This window comes from Monodelphis domestica, chromosome 7, assembly GCF_027887165.1.
Source record: "Monodelphis domestica isolate mMonDom1 chromosome 7, mMonDom1.pri, whole genome shotgun sequence".
In the NCBI taxonomy this organism is placed as follows: Eukaryota; Metazoa; Chordata; class Mammalia; order Didelphimorphia; family Didelphidae; genus Monodelphis; species Monodelphis domestica.
In genome coordinates, this window is record NC_077233.1 from 264,257,540 (window position 1) to 264,272,635 (window position 15,096).

The 15,096-nt window shown below is 35.5% G+C and overlaps 1 protein-coding gene across 4 annotated transcripts in view; it reads right to left on the bottom strand.

Annotated features, from left to right (window-relative positions):
* Positions 1–2,888: 2,888 nt before the first annotated feature.
* GLIPR2 (GLI pathogenesis related 2) overlaps positions 2,889–15,096 on the bottom strand; it is an 83,663-nt gene continuing 71,455 nt past the window's right edge. For all 4 annotated transcript variants that reach the window (XM_056806723.1, XM_056806724.1, XM_016423796.2 and 1 more), the window contains 2 exons: positions 12,937–13,014; positions 2,889–3,115 (listed from right to left, as the gene is read on the bottom strand). In XM_056806723.1, coding sequence (XP_056662701.1) covers positions 2,955–3,115; positions 12,937–13,014 — 239 coding nt within the window. In that variant the 3' untranslated portion in view covers positions 2,889–2,954. The remainder of the gene's footprint in view (positions 3,116–12,936; positions 13,015–15,096) is intronic.

Consider the following 15,096-nt stretch of genomic DNA (forward strand, 5'->3'; position numbering starts at 1 on the left):
AAACAGGGTTGCAGGTTCAGTCAGCACATTCTTCACCAGTCTCCACCTCAAAGAATGAAGAACTGCCAGTTGAACTCCACTCAGGAAGTTGTCACTCCCTTTAAGAGATACTTTCTCTTGTATCACTTCCTGTGCGTGCCTTCCCTTAATTCAACATCTACCAATCACAGTTGAAGTCCTACTTTAGGACTGCCCAGGAGGCAGTCAGTCAATTCTGATTCATCACCTACTATCACACACATGGGTCACAGACCTCCCACTTAATTATGTTTACACTTTTGGTGATTAGATCTAAAAATGGGCAGATCTCCATACTCAACTTTGAAGTAGAGTGTTTACACTTTTGGTGATTAAAATCTAAAAATAGGCAGGGGTTACCATTTTAATTTTCACAATTGGGGGAGAGTTAATTTTAATCTTCACAGTTTCTTCCTTTTAAGCATGGAGTATACAAACGATTGGTCGAGGATTCTAGCCCAATGAGCTTTTACTATATAATAAAAAATCTGTTTCCTGTCTACAAGATCCTGATTTTGAAGTGGATTTTATATTGCATTGCATGTTTCTCTAATGATAATTTGCTGTGTTTTTGTAGGGAAAGTGTTCAGATTTCATCTTTGAAGATGGAATATATGTAAGTACTAGCTTTGAATTGATGAATTATTTATTCTGCACTTGATTAAGAGTAAGCTAGAGTGGAGAGGATATGGATTTTGGAGTGCAGAACATTTGAGTCTGAATTCAGTCTCCATACCTTACTAGCTGTGTAACTATGGGCAAATTCCTCCATCTTTCTAGGCTTCTGTTTCTGTAACATAGGGGTAACAATACTCACACTATCTACCTCACGTTTTTATGGAGAAAAAGTACTTTGTAAGCTTTGACATATTAAATAAATATTACTTGTTATTGTTGATTAAACTGGGCAAAGTCCCATAGTATCCTAATCCTTATCATTCTGAATAGAGTCTGACTTTAGGATTAAGGATGTTGTTCTTCCCTCTGATGATCGCTCATTTTCATCTGACTTCAGTAAAAATTAAGTGCCAGAACCTATCTTGATTGGTCAGTTGTAAGGTTATCACTTTACTTATCACTGAATATCTCTGATGATGTTTGGTGGGGAATTGCCATTTAATAGAAGCCACTTAAAAGGCTTGAATTAATTAGCACTCAATAAAGAAACTGATGTGAATCACTTTACAATGATGTCTTATATGAAAAACATGGTGAATTTTCTAATGTTCCTTATTGTATTTAATCCCTGGATGACATTAGGAATAATGAATTCATGTCAAAAACCAAACAAACCACTTTTACAATATCAGACAGCAAAACACTGTCAATAGAATTTGTTTCTACTCACATTTCCTTTAATAGTTAGGAACAAGTTCCTTTAGGAACAAAAACACTAAACTCAAATTCTAAAGCTGCTTTTTCAATGGAGTTGAAATAGTAGACAACATTCACTGCTAGGATATACCCTTCTAGGGAGTGATCTTTTAAAATTAATTAGCTTTAATATTTATCAGCAATATTTGGATGATATATGATGCTCAATAAATGCAAATATATTTTACCCTTAAGGCAATACTTTACAAATACAAATACTGAACCAAGCCTACAACCATAGGATTGTCTATGCTAAACTTTTATTAAGATCTTTAAGCTGTGCAGGATTGACATAATTCCTATGGGCAATGTTAGAACATCTGTAATACAGAGCTCACAGAAATACTACTTCTGCTCATTTCCTGCTCTGAGATAACTTATTTCAGGGGCCAGAGCAAGGAGACAGTTTAGAATTCTTCAAATCTTACCTAATCATCCACGTCTGTCTTAAAAAGGCTTGTCCAAGGTCAGAATCAAATTCAAGAAACTATGAAATCGTAGACAAGAAAGACTCTTTTACCATGTTTAAAGTTTTATGCTGCATATATGTATGTGTGTATGTATAGTGTATAGGTTAATCATTTACTAAAGTCTCACTCTGACGGGGGCACTTAGGTGACTTTGGGTTATTGGAGGCAAGTTTTGCCAAAATAGAAAAGCTTAAAGTATGGATGTAGCCTATATTCTATTATCCAAGTCCAGCCTAGCTAGATGTGAAATGGTTTATTACTAAAAAAATTGTTATCAAGTGATAAATCTTGAAGGCACAGAAACTCATGGAGACCGACTACTATATATCTCAGATGAGTTGTAATCTATGCCATAGGAGGAGCTGTGCTGAACCTTGAAATATTAACACATTAAAGTGAATATATAGGCCGATATGATAGGTTTTAGTCACAAACACAGAAATCATCCAAATCCAGGGTGAGCACTGTGCTATGACCAACTTGATGGTGTTCTGAAATATAAAAAAAACTTTTTTAAATTAGGAAGTGTAAGAGAAAATAAAGTTTATCATAGATTTTATATCTTTTAAGTCATCCTAGGAATTCAATTAGCTTAAGGATCATATCAACTTTTATAAAGGTGATAGATTCATGTTGTAATTTTTTTATAATTTTGAACCAAAAATTAATTTGTTAAAATGAATAAATCATATGCTGTTTGTTTTTTTTATCATTTTAAATGTTCATAATAATACAAAAGTATAATGCATCAAGATAAATGAAACACTTCAGTTGTTTTCAAAATAATGGAAATTTAGAAAACAGATTTCTGGACATGGTATAGGAGGACAATATACAACCAATTTGTTTTTTAAAAAAGAAGTTACAAGAAATGATATGTCTTTTTTTTTTTATACAAAGTTTACATGTTAGTCCAAGTAGCTATACTAGATCATTAAATGTTTATGTTAAGACTTAAGTCAATTCATTCATAGTATGCATTAGAGTATGTGCTGTCAAAGTGACAGTTAAACATGGGCATCAAGCTTTAGATTTCATAGGAGTTTTACTGTTACACTCTGCAATCCACAATTAACATTTGCATTTTCAAAATCATGTCTTTGGACGAGGGACATTTTCTTCAAAGAGACCAGGATTGACAACATTTCCAGCTGGAAAGTATCTGGCAACCACATAGGAAGAACCATCATTTGCAGAGGCCTTTCCAACACCCATCTTCTTTGTACCCTTCCATATCATTGCTGTAAAATGTCCTGGATGGGGAAGAAAGGGATTAGGTGAAAAGATCAGTCCCTGGAATCTCTAAAAGGATTTCACAAATTTATAGTTTTGGAGTTGCAGTACTTTTAATGACCCTGGGCATCTCCCTAAAATATGGATCTACTTTTATAAAAGCAATCTTATTCTGGTGATGCTAAGTGACTGCAAATCATGGGATCCACAATCTTTGAAAGTAAAAATGGCAAGTTGACCAAAGAACAACAGAGATCCAGAGGAAGTGTTTATAGATTAACAAAGATTAACAGGTTTCTAATGGCCCCTGTGAGGTTTATAATTGCTTTGGAGCATTGGGATCAATCTGATGAGGCAAGAACCACACCTTAGAAAGGACTTTGCAATGTTTCAGACCAAAAGAAAAAGTCAGTGAGCCTCTGTAGATAATAGCAAGACACATGTTATCAGTTATGTTCCAAATAGTGAACAATGTTCCCTTTCCTGTTTCTGGGCAGAAGTTTCCCACATTGCATAACCACAGAGACCCCCACCTCTGCTACTGCTCTTTTTCTTGAACTACTATATCAGCAGAATTCTCTTCTCTATAAACTCTTTTCTACAAAATTCAGCCTCTATTCATTCATTCATTTATTTATTTATTTTCCCAGTGTCTGTGCTTTTATTTATATCTCATTTTTTCATCCAAATGTCTTTTTATTTTTAAAATTTTATTTTAAAATATTTTTCCATGATTCCATGATTCAGATTCATTTTCTCTCCTCCCTCTTTTCCTTCCCCACTCAAGCAATTCTACTGTATGTTATCACTTAATACCCATTTCCATATTACTCATTTTTGTAATAGAGTAATCTTTTAAAAACCCAATTCCAAAATCCTATACTGATATAGCCAAGTGATCAATCATATGTTTTCCTTCTGCATTTCTGGTCCCACACTTCTTTCTCCTAAGTCCCTCTGGACTGTCCTGGATCATTGCGCTGCTATTAGTAGCAAAGTCGATAACATTTAATCGTTCCATAATGTTTTAGTTTCTGTGTTCTCCTGGTTCTGCTCATTCCACTCTGCATCAGTTCATGGAGGTCTTTCCAGTTTGTATAGAAATCAAGCAGGTTAGAGTTTTTTACAGCATAATAGTGTTCCATCATCATCATATACCACAATTTGTACAGCCATTTCCCAATCGAGGCACACCCCGTCATGTCCCGATTCTTTGCTACCACAAAGAGAGAGGCTATAAAAATGTTCATACAAATTTTTCATTATTATCTCTTTGGTATACAAACCTAGTAGTGGTATTGCTGGATCAAAGGGTACCAGTCCCTCTTTATAAGAGAGACAGACAGACAGACAGACAGACAGACAGACAGACAGAGACAGACAAAGCCAGAGACAGAGATGGAGAGAGTGTGTATGTGTGTACATTGCCTGCACACACAATTTCTCCCCCTCTCTCTTTCAATGGAAATAAACAACTTTGCTGCAGAGTTGGATGCCTGATTGGTTTATCAGAGCAGTTAGTTATTATTGCTTGTTTGGTTCAAAGGTTTACATTGGCTATAGCATGTTACCAATGAAGAAAAGGATGCCCAAAGCAATATAAAAAGAACCCTGAGACCTAACACACAGCGGAGAGACACCTCTAGAAAGGGTGTGAAAACCAATGAAAGTATTCATCTCACGCTGATACCCTTCTAGTGTTGAGACTCCCTTGTAGGAGGACATGCTTGAGAATGTCCTTGATTGGATGAAAAGTCTATCAGTCAATGAGCTTTATTAAGGGCTTGCTGTGTGCCAGACACTGTGCTAGGCACTGCCAGTACAAAGAAGGACACAAAGCAGTTCTTGCCCTGAAGGAACTCTAATGGGAGGCAGGGGGAGAAGTGGATCTGAAAGGGAAGGAATTAAATTAGCTACTGGGGATGGGGCAGGAAAGGCCCCCTGCAGAAGGCAGACTTTGAGTTCCAATTGTGGATGTGGTTTTTGAAGAAGCCAAGACAATTCAGTTTGCACTTCTGGAAGGGGACTCTCATTGCTGAGGTAACAATGCATTGGGTTAGTGGGATTCCCCTAAAGTTTTTGAGCAGGGGAGGGATATGCTTAGATCTCTGACCTGTGAAGATGACTTTGGCAGCTGAATGGACATTAGATTGGAGGAGAGATTAAAAGCATGAGAACTGGTGAGGAGGCTGCCACAGAGGTTCAGGTAAAGGAGTCTACACTAGGGTAATGGCTGTATGAGCAGAAAGAAAGGAAGGAATATAGATTTAAAATGGAAAGGACCTGTCAACTGACTGACTACTGGGAACGAGAGAGAAAGAAGAGTCAACGATAATTCTGAAATGACAAACCTTACTATGAGAAGGAAGTTGGTGCCCTTAACAAGAATAGGTGAGTTAGGAAAGGAGAAAGGTAGGAGGAAAGAATAGGTGACAGGCTGGGTAGAGGGAAATATTTGTTCAGTTTGGGGCATGTTACATTTCTGAGATGAACCTTTGGGAATGGATGGGTTCACCAAGGCAGAGATAGCTTTGGAGAACAATCATGTTGCTTTTAAGCAGGTGAGAGAACTAGGAGAGAGGAGTGATATAATAGCAGTGAGAGGCAGGATGAAAATGTACGAAAGAAAAGAAATGGGGGATAGAAGGAAGGACTGATGCATCTATAATCTTTCCCTTAATCTTTCCACATCTACTTTGATCTTGCTTCTTTTCAGTTAACATCCCCCCCTTCCCCCTTCAGGGCTGCAAAGACCTGAAGCTATCAATTTGGGAACAGCCAGAAGCAACTCTAGCAATTTCCTTATAGTGTTTGCATTTTCAGCGTGAGTTGGAAAACTCTTGGAAGAGGTGAAACACCCCTACTTTACTGGGTTAGATCTATTCTGCTATTTAAGAGAGCACCAACTACAGCATCGTAACTTTGTTCATATTTGGTGTCTGCAGGCTTTTAGTAGTATGGAATTGAATGAAAATAAGCAATATGACTAAAAAAGTCAATGAAGAATGGAGAACAATTTAGGTTGCCATTTCTTTTCTCTCAGACAGTTTTTTAGATGATGAGATTTGAGGCAGAAAGATCAATTAGGAAGCTGTTGCAATAATCTAGGAAGTCATGAGGGCCTGAACTTAGTATTTGTATGATTACAGTGATAGTATTGGACAAGAGATATGCAAAGGTAAAAAGGTGTGAATATAGAGTAAGGTAGAATAAGGATGCCTTCAATGCCACCAGCTGGAGCTGTATATATAGATTATAGTCATCTGAATAGAGATGGTAGTTAAACCCCTGGGACCTAAAAAAGCTCCAATATTGTGTTTTCGTTTTAAGGCAGAAGGGCAATAAGCACCAGGCAACTGGGATCAAGTTGACTTGCCTAGGATCACACAGAAGTGTCTGAGGTCACATTTGAACCCAGGGCCTCCTGTCTGTCCCTAGGCCTGGCTCTCACTCCACTGAGCCACCTAGCTGCCCCCTTTCCATGTTTTTTTAAAAATTAACCTCCTTATTTCTTATAGCACAGTAGTATCCCATCACAATCAAATAGAACAAGTTATTCAGCCATTCCCTAACTGATGGGCATCCCCTCAATTTCTAGTTATTTGCTATCATAAAGAGCTTCTATAAATATTTTAGAATATATATATAGGTTCTTTCCCCTTTTCCCCAATTACCTAAAGAAAACAGCTTAATAGTGGTACTAGAGCATCAAAGGGTGCACACAATTTTATAACTCTTTGGGCATAATTCCAGATTATGGAAATATTTGGATCAGCTCATAGTTTGACCTATACTGTGATAGTGTCCTCATTTTTCCACATCCCCTCCAACATTTGTCATTTTGCTCTTTTATCATTTTAGCCAATATGAGAGGTACAAGCTGATATTTCAAAGTTGTTTTGATTCTAATTTCTAATCAGTAATGATTGTGAAAATTTTTCACATGGTTATATATAGCTTTTCTTCTTTATCCCCAAACTGTTCATATCTTTTATCATTTATTAGTTGAAGAATGGCTAAATTCTTATTTGACAAAATTTGTATTTATGAGATCTAAGAAACAGCCTATAAAAATTTTCCCCTAACCTTCTTTCCTGCTAATCTTGGCTATACTTGTTTTATTTGTACAAATACTTTTTAAATTTAGTCAAAATGATACATTTTGTCTTAGAGTGCTCTCTAACTCTTGTTTATTCATGACTTCCTTCCCTATCCATAAATCTGATAGGTAACATGTTCTCTGTTCTTTTAATTTGGTTAGGACATTTTCCTTTATGTCTAGATCATGTATCTATTTTCATCTTGGTAAATGATAGAAGATATTGGTCTATACAGTACTTAGTTTCTGTCAGACTGTTTTCCAGTTTTCCCAACAATTTTTACAAAAGAGTAAATTCTGTTGAGCTAATATAGTTAAAATGACAGTTCTATCAAATCTACTTATTTAATGCTATCCCAATTAAATTACCCCCCAAAATTTGTTAACTAGAAAAAAATAAAGTTCATTTGGAGCAAAAAGTCAAGAATATTAAAGGAATTGATGAAAAAAAATGGAAATGAAGAAGGCCTTGAAGTACTAGATGTTAAGCAGCAATTATCAAAACTATGTGGCACTGGCTAATAAATAGAAAAGTAGATCAGTGGAAAAGAACAGACATACAACAAATAGTAGTAAAGGATTATAGTAACCTTGAGCTTGAAAAAAGTAAAGATCCAAGTTGTGGGACAAGTAAGCATTTATATTGTCTTTCACAATCTTATCAAGAAGCTTCTTAATTCCTCTTTACTTTCTGCCATAAGAATGGTATTGTTTACATACCTGAGATTTTTTTTAATTTGGAAATTTTTATTTAATTAATTTAGAATATTTCCCCCTGATTACATGATTCATGTTCTTTCCCTTCCCTTTCCCTTTCCCCTCCCATAGCTGATGTGCAATTCTACTGGGTTTTACATGTGTCATTGATCAAGACCTATTTCCATATTATTGATAGTTGCACTAGGGTCATTGTTTAGAGTCTACATCCCTAATCATAACCCCATCCACACATGTGATCAAGCAGTTGTTTTTCTTCTGTTTCTTTTCCCACAGTTCTTCCTCTGAATGTGGATAGTGTTTTTTCTTATAAGTCCTTCAGAATTGTCCTGGGTCATTGCATTGCTGCTAGTGGAGAAGTCCATTAAATTCGATTGTATCACAGTGTATCAGTCTCTGTATACAGTGTTCTCCTGGTTCTGTTCCTCTCACTCTGTATCAATTCCTGGAGGTCTTTCCAGTTCACATGGTATTCCTCTAGTTCATTGTTCCTTTGAGCACAATAGTATTCCATCACCAACAGATACCATAGTTTGTTCAGCCATTCCCCAATCAAAGGGCATTCTCCTCATTTTCCAATTTTTTGCCACAACAAAAGAGCGCAGCTATGAATATTCTTGTACATGTCATTTTCCTTATTATCTCTTTGGGGTACAGACTGTGAATCTTAAAACTGCTCAGACTCTACTTCAGAAGATTTTATTAAGCTATTCCCCATTTTTAACAATGGAGGTACTTGGTCAGGAATGTATTGAGAACTTTTAAAATTACTCCACCCTGCTCAGACAGTGCCTTAGGGGAAGATAAAGTTGCAAACTCCTGATTGAACAATGAAAAGTCCCCAACTCATACTTATAGTAAAGCCAAAACCTTAAGCTAGGTGGTCTATTTTTAGATCTAATACAAAAGGGTGCTAAGTACCTATAGGTTAAATTAATCACTAAAAGATCAAGCAACTTACAAAAGGCAAGCTTAACAAAAGAGGTGTGAAGTACTCAGAAGATATAATCTACCCAGAGAAGGTGAGAACTAAAGAGTGGTGAGAACTAAGAATGGGCAGTCCTGGGAAAAAAGCGTCTAATGTGATTGGTAGATGTGAAAATTTAGGGGAGATGACTTAAGAGCAAATTTCTTTAAAAGGAAGGGGCTTATTGAATTTGAGGGGAAATGTAGTTGGAGTTTGATAGTGGGAATTCAGAGTTGGTGAGGACTGGAGCTTGTTTGGAGACGATCTTGTGGTGAGTGATAAAGACTGACTTGCTCTCCCTTAGGCTCAGGCCTAGGCCATTTGGCCTAGGCCCTTTCTACTATTTTCTCTTTCTCTCTCTCTCTCTCCTTCCCTTAATTCATTCATTTATATTAATTAAAATCTCCATAAAACCCAGCTGACTTGGGTATTTTCATATTTGGGAATTTTCTCATGGCAACCACTTAATTTTAGATTTTAAATCAAGACACTAGAAATTATCTTTACAGTTTGGCCGAAACCTTTACAGTTTTGGCAATTCACAGTCTTCTTGGCAAACCACATTTTCACGGTTAAAAACCCAGCAGTGCTATGGCTGGAGCAAAGGGCAGACAGTCTTTTAGCGCCCTTTGGGCATAGTTCCAAACTGCCATCCAGAATGGTTGGACCAATTTAAAACTCCACCAGCAATGAATTAATGTCCTGACTTTGCCACATCCCCTCCAGCATTCATTACTTTCCTTTGCTGTCACGTTAGCCAATCTAGACATGAGGTCATACCTGAGATTCTTGCTATTTCTGATGGCAACCTTAAAGTTTGTCTTTTGATTCATCCAGTCTGGCATGTTATATGATGTACTCTACATATAAGAAATAAATAAGATGACAATATATAGTCTTGTGTTCCTTTTCCAATCTTAAATCAAACAGTTGTTCCTATTCTAACTGTAATTTCTTGACCTGCATACAGGTTTCTCAGGAGACAGGAAAGCTGACCTGATATTATTATCTTTTTGAGGGCTTGCCACATTTTGTTGTGAGCTACACAGTCAAAGACTTCAGTGTATTCAGTGGAGCAGATGTTTTCTCAGAACTGCCTTGCTTTTTCCATAATCCTTTGAATGCTGGCAATTTGATCTCTAGTTCCTTTGCCTCTTCAAAAAAGCCAAGCCTGCACTTCTGGTAATTCTGGGTTTACACTTTGCTGTTGCCTAGTTTGCAGAATCTTAAGAATAACTTGGCTGGCATGCGAAATGAGCACATTTGCTGGGTAATTTGAATATTCTTTGGCAATACCCTTCTTTAGGATTGGGATATAAACTGAAATATTTTTCAATCCAGTGGCTACTGTTAAGTTTTCAAATTTGCTGCCATATTGAGGGCAGCACTTTAATAATATCAGTGTAGGATTTTAAATAGCTTTGTTGGAATTCTATCAATGTTTCTTAAGACCTACTTGACTTCATTCTCTAGGATGGTACTAGATCAATAATCATAATATTGTGATTATTGGTGTTGCTAAGATCTTTCTTGTATAGTTCTATATATTCTTGCCCCTCTTCTTAATCTCTTCTACTTATGTTAAGTACCTAACATTTTTTACTTTTATCATGTTAATTTTTGCATGAAATATTCCCATGTTATCTCTAATTTTTTTGTAGAGATTTCTTGTCCTTCCTATTCTATTGTTTTCTTCTATTTCTTTACATACTTATTTAAGAAAAGCTTCTTATCTCTTCTTGAAATTCTCTGGAATTCTGTATTCCATTCTATATCTTTCCCTTTCCTTCTTTCCTTAGCAATCTGTAAAGCTTCATTAGACAATCATTTTGTTTCTTGTTCTTCTTTTTTATTGGGAGGCTGTATTGAGGGAGGTTCATCCCCTCCCCCTCCTGGGTTGCTGACATGTCTGTCAACATTCTTCACATATTAGAGTTATGTCTGTGAATGTGCTGTATGTCAATATAAGAAAGGGGGCAGGCCTTGTCTTTTTTTTTTTTTTTTTGGATGGACTCTGGGAGAGAGAGACAGGAAAGGGGGGAGAGGAAGATGCTTGCAGGCTAGGCTACATGTGGTCTGAGAACTTGGAGAAAGGATGATATTTAAATCTATGCTGATCTACCTTTTCTATTAATAAACTTTGTGAAAAATAATAACTGGTAGATATATTAATTTTTAATTATAACAAGGCTTTTTGTTGCTGCCTCCTGTACAATGTTGTGAACCTCTGACCAGAGTTCTTCAGGCACTTGGCCTACCAGGTCTACTCCCTTAAATCTACTTATCACTTTTCCATGGCAAATTTATAAGGGATGCTGTTTTGTCACAACTATACAGGCTAATGGTTTTTTCCTACTTTCTTCTTTTTAAGTCTAAATTTTGCAAAAAGAAACTCATCATATGAGCCACAGTCAACTCCAGGTCTTGTTTTAATGAATTGTGTTAAGAGCTTCTCCACCTTTACTTGTGAAGTACATAATAAATCTGATTTCAATATTGAGTACTCAGTGATGCCCTTGTGTAGAGTTTCCTTTTGGATCATTGAAAAAATATTTGCTATGACCAGAAAATTATCATCACAAAACTTTATTAGCTTCTGCTCTGCTTCTTGTACTTCAAGGCTAAACTTGTTATGCCTGTTATTCCAATAACTTTTTCATTTCCTACTTTAGCGTTCCAATCGCCTTTGATATATGTGACACTTTTTTGGCTGTTACTTTTAGAAGATGTAGGTCTTTATAGAACAGAGCAATTTTGGCTTCTTCAGCATCAATGGTTGGAGTACAGACTTTTAATGCTCAATACTTTGCCTTTGATTAGAACAGATATCATTCTGTGATTTTTGAGATTATGCTCTAATACTGCTTTTCTCACCCTTTTATTGATTACGAAAGCTACTACATTTCTCAGGGATTCTTGCCCGCAGTAGTATATATATTGATCACCTGAATTAAATTCATCCACTCCTATTCATTTAAGTTCACTGACACACAAGATGACTTGTCCATCTTGGGTAACTGCACAGTTATTATTTCACTGAGCTACACAAGTCTCTGTCTTGACAATGCATTGATCTAGGAGGAGGGATGATACAATAAATGTTTATTGAATTGAATTGATTTTAGGTGGAATAGAATAACTGTCTTCAAGTACTTGCCCTCCTTCACCCCACTTCTTTCCCTGAAACAGATTTAGGTTTGACATAAGGAAAAATTTCCCAACAAGGAAAGCTGTGCAAAAGTGGACTGGGCATCAATGGAGTCCTTTAAACAGAGGCTGAATGAATGTTGTAGAAGAGACTCCTGTTCAGGTGATAGTTGGAATAGACCCCTTCTTTTTCTCTGTTGTTTATACTTCTAACATCTCATGCTTGGGTCCAACTTGTCTTTTTTTTTTCTTGGTCAAATCTTTCTAATCCATCAAAAAGTGACATTTATTAAGTCCCTTCATTTAACATAAAGCATACAAAACATGAGCTCTAGCTCATCACCTCCTCTCTAAGAAGTGAGGAACCTGATATATTATCAGACTTCTAGAGACATGATTAATCATTGTACTGATCATGGTTCTTATGTCTTTCAAAATTTTTTCCTTTACAATGTCTAGACATTATATATTACTTTTTATATCATGTATTAACTCAAAAAGGATAGACACAATACATAAGTAATTGAGAAGGGATCTATCCATGACCCAATATAACTTCTCTGAATTCTCAAATCTTATGCTACTTAGGTATTGCATGAAGGGGAAGTTACACTGTATGCTGGTTAGATCTCTTTTAAATTGTTTGCATGCATGCATGTGCTTAAAAATTTCTGCTATATATATGATTATCACAGATTATATGAAAACTTCCAACTCCCTAATAAGCTAGAATGTCTTAGTCAAAAACACAAATGAAGAAATGGTGAAATGGCTGCCTTTTTTTGCTTTTCTCAAAGATAAAATGAAGGAGATCCTGGAAATGGTAACTGATTTGGTTTCCTATCTTCATAATTAAAAGAAAAAAAAACAATCTGTACTTTGGAGAATAAAATAGTGATAAAAATACTCACCTGATTCTGGGGTGAATCCTGGACTCTTATAGTCATAATTTCTTATTTCACTATACCACCTGTCAGCAACCTCGTGTCCTGTAGACAAAAGAGATGATCCTGTTAAAATATATTAGCAGTACAGTGGAAATTTCAAAAGTAGGATTACTAGTCATAAAGTATCCTGATAATTTATAAAAAACATTTTTAAAGAGGAGTTGGTGCAAGATAATCTCTTTCCAATTTTTTTGTCCACATATGAGAATTTAGGTATGATTCTGAAACTCTAGCTCATCACCTCCTCTCTAAGAAGTGAGGAACCTGATATATTATCAGACTTCTAGAGACATGATTAATCATTGTACTGATCATGGTTCTTATGTCTTTCAAAATTTTTTCCTTTACAATGTCTAGACATTATATATTACTTTTTCCTGGTTCTGTTCACTTTATTGGCATTGAAACCTATAACCCTTCCTGAGTTTGTCAGAATACAACTTTTTTTTTGTAATTTTAATAGGGTAATAACAAAATTCCATTACATCTACATATAATAATTTATTCAGTTATTCCCTTGTTGATGGGCATTTATTTTGTTTATAATTGTTTGCTACAACAAAAAACTAAAACCCCAAAATAAAACCATAAACTAATGTGAAAATAGTATACTTACTTCAAGAAATTATTAAGAAAAATTGCCTGGGAGTTTTAGAATTGAAGGGTAAAATAGAAATTGAAAGAAACTACCAAAAGAGATCCTAAGAAGAAAATTCACAGGAAGATTATTGCTAAATTCTGTAGCTCCCAGATTAAGGAGAAAATAACATAAGCCACCAGGAAAAACCCTCCAATTTTAACACTATAGACCTTCATTCAGAATAACATAAGACTTAGCTGGCCTCAAAATAAAAGGAATGAAGAGCACGGAACACAACATTTCAAAGAGCAAAGAAGATGGGTTTACAACCAAGAATCGCCTACCCAGCAAAACTGAGCATAATCACACAAGGGAAAACCCCCTAGATATTTAATGTATTAAAGGACTTTCAGCTATTTTTGAAGAAAAGACCAGAATGAAGTAGAAAATTTGATCTATAAGAATCAGAAGAAACATAAGAAAGTAAACATTAAAGACCAATTATACAGGATTCAATAAGGTCAAACTGTTTACTTATATGGAAAAACAATATCTATAACCTTAAAAATGTTATCACTACTTGGGTAGTTTGAAAAAAACATATAGACAGAAGGCTGAGGACAAGTTGAATATAATAGAATGAGCAAAAAAATTTTTTAAAAAGGGCAAGAAGAGGTAAAATGTAACAATTATCTCATACAAAAGGATGAATGGAAGAACAGTTATAATGATGAGGAGTAGAGGTTGTCAGTAGTGTTAGTAGTCAGTGTCAGTAGTGTTAGGACCCTATTCTTTTTTAACTTAAAAATTTTTTTTTTCAAGTTTTTGATTGCTGATATTTTGTGATCTATATTCTCCCCCTCCCTGAGGAAGGAGATAGTCTAATATAGGTTATTCCAGTGCTGTCAAGCAATACTTGTTTCCACATTTCTCATGTTGTAAAGGAAGACACATGTCACACCTAAAAGAAAAAACTCATGAAGAAAATAAAATGAAAAATGGAATACTTTTGACCTGCAACAAGTCCTTCTTTGGTTGTGGGTAGCATTTTTCATCATGAGTCCCTTGGGGTTATCTTGGAAACTTGCACTGCTAGTAAGAGTTTAATCTTTCAAAGTTGATCATTATACAATATTTCTGTTACTGTATATAGTGCTCTTCTGGTTCTGTTCATTTCACTTTGTATCAGTTAATTTCTTTCCAGGTTTTTCTAAACTCATTCTGTTCATCATTTCTTATTATGCAATAGTGTATTCCATTAAAACCATATACCACAGATTATTCAGCTATTCCTCAATTGATGCATATTCCCATAATTTCCAATTCTTTGCCAATACAAAAAGAGCTGCTATAACTATTTTTGTAAAAGTAGGCTCTTTTACTCTTTCTTTGGTCTCTTTTGGATCTAGATCAAGAGGTGGTATCACTGGGTCAGAGGGTAATAAGTAGAAGTTTTATGGCCTTTGGGGTGTGGTTCCAGATTGCTCTCCAAAATGGTTGTATTCCATAAGTTTTGACATCACTGTCATTCTCTTTAATGAAAT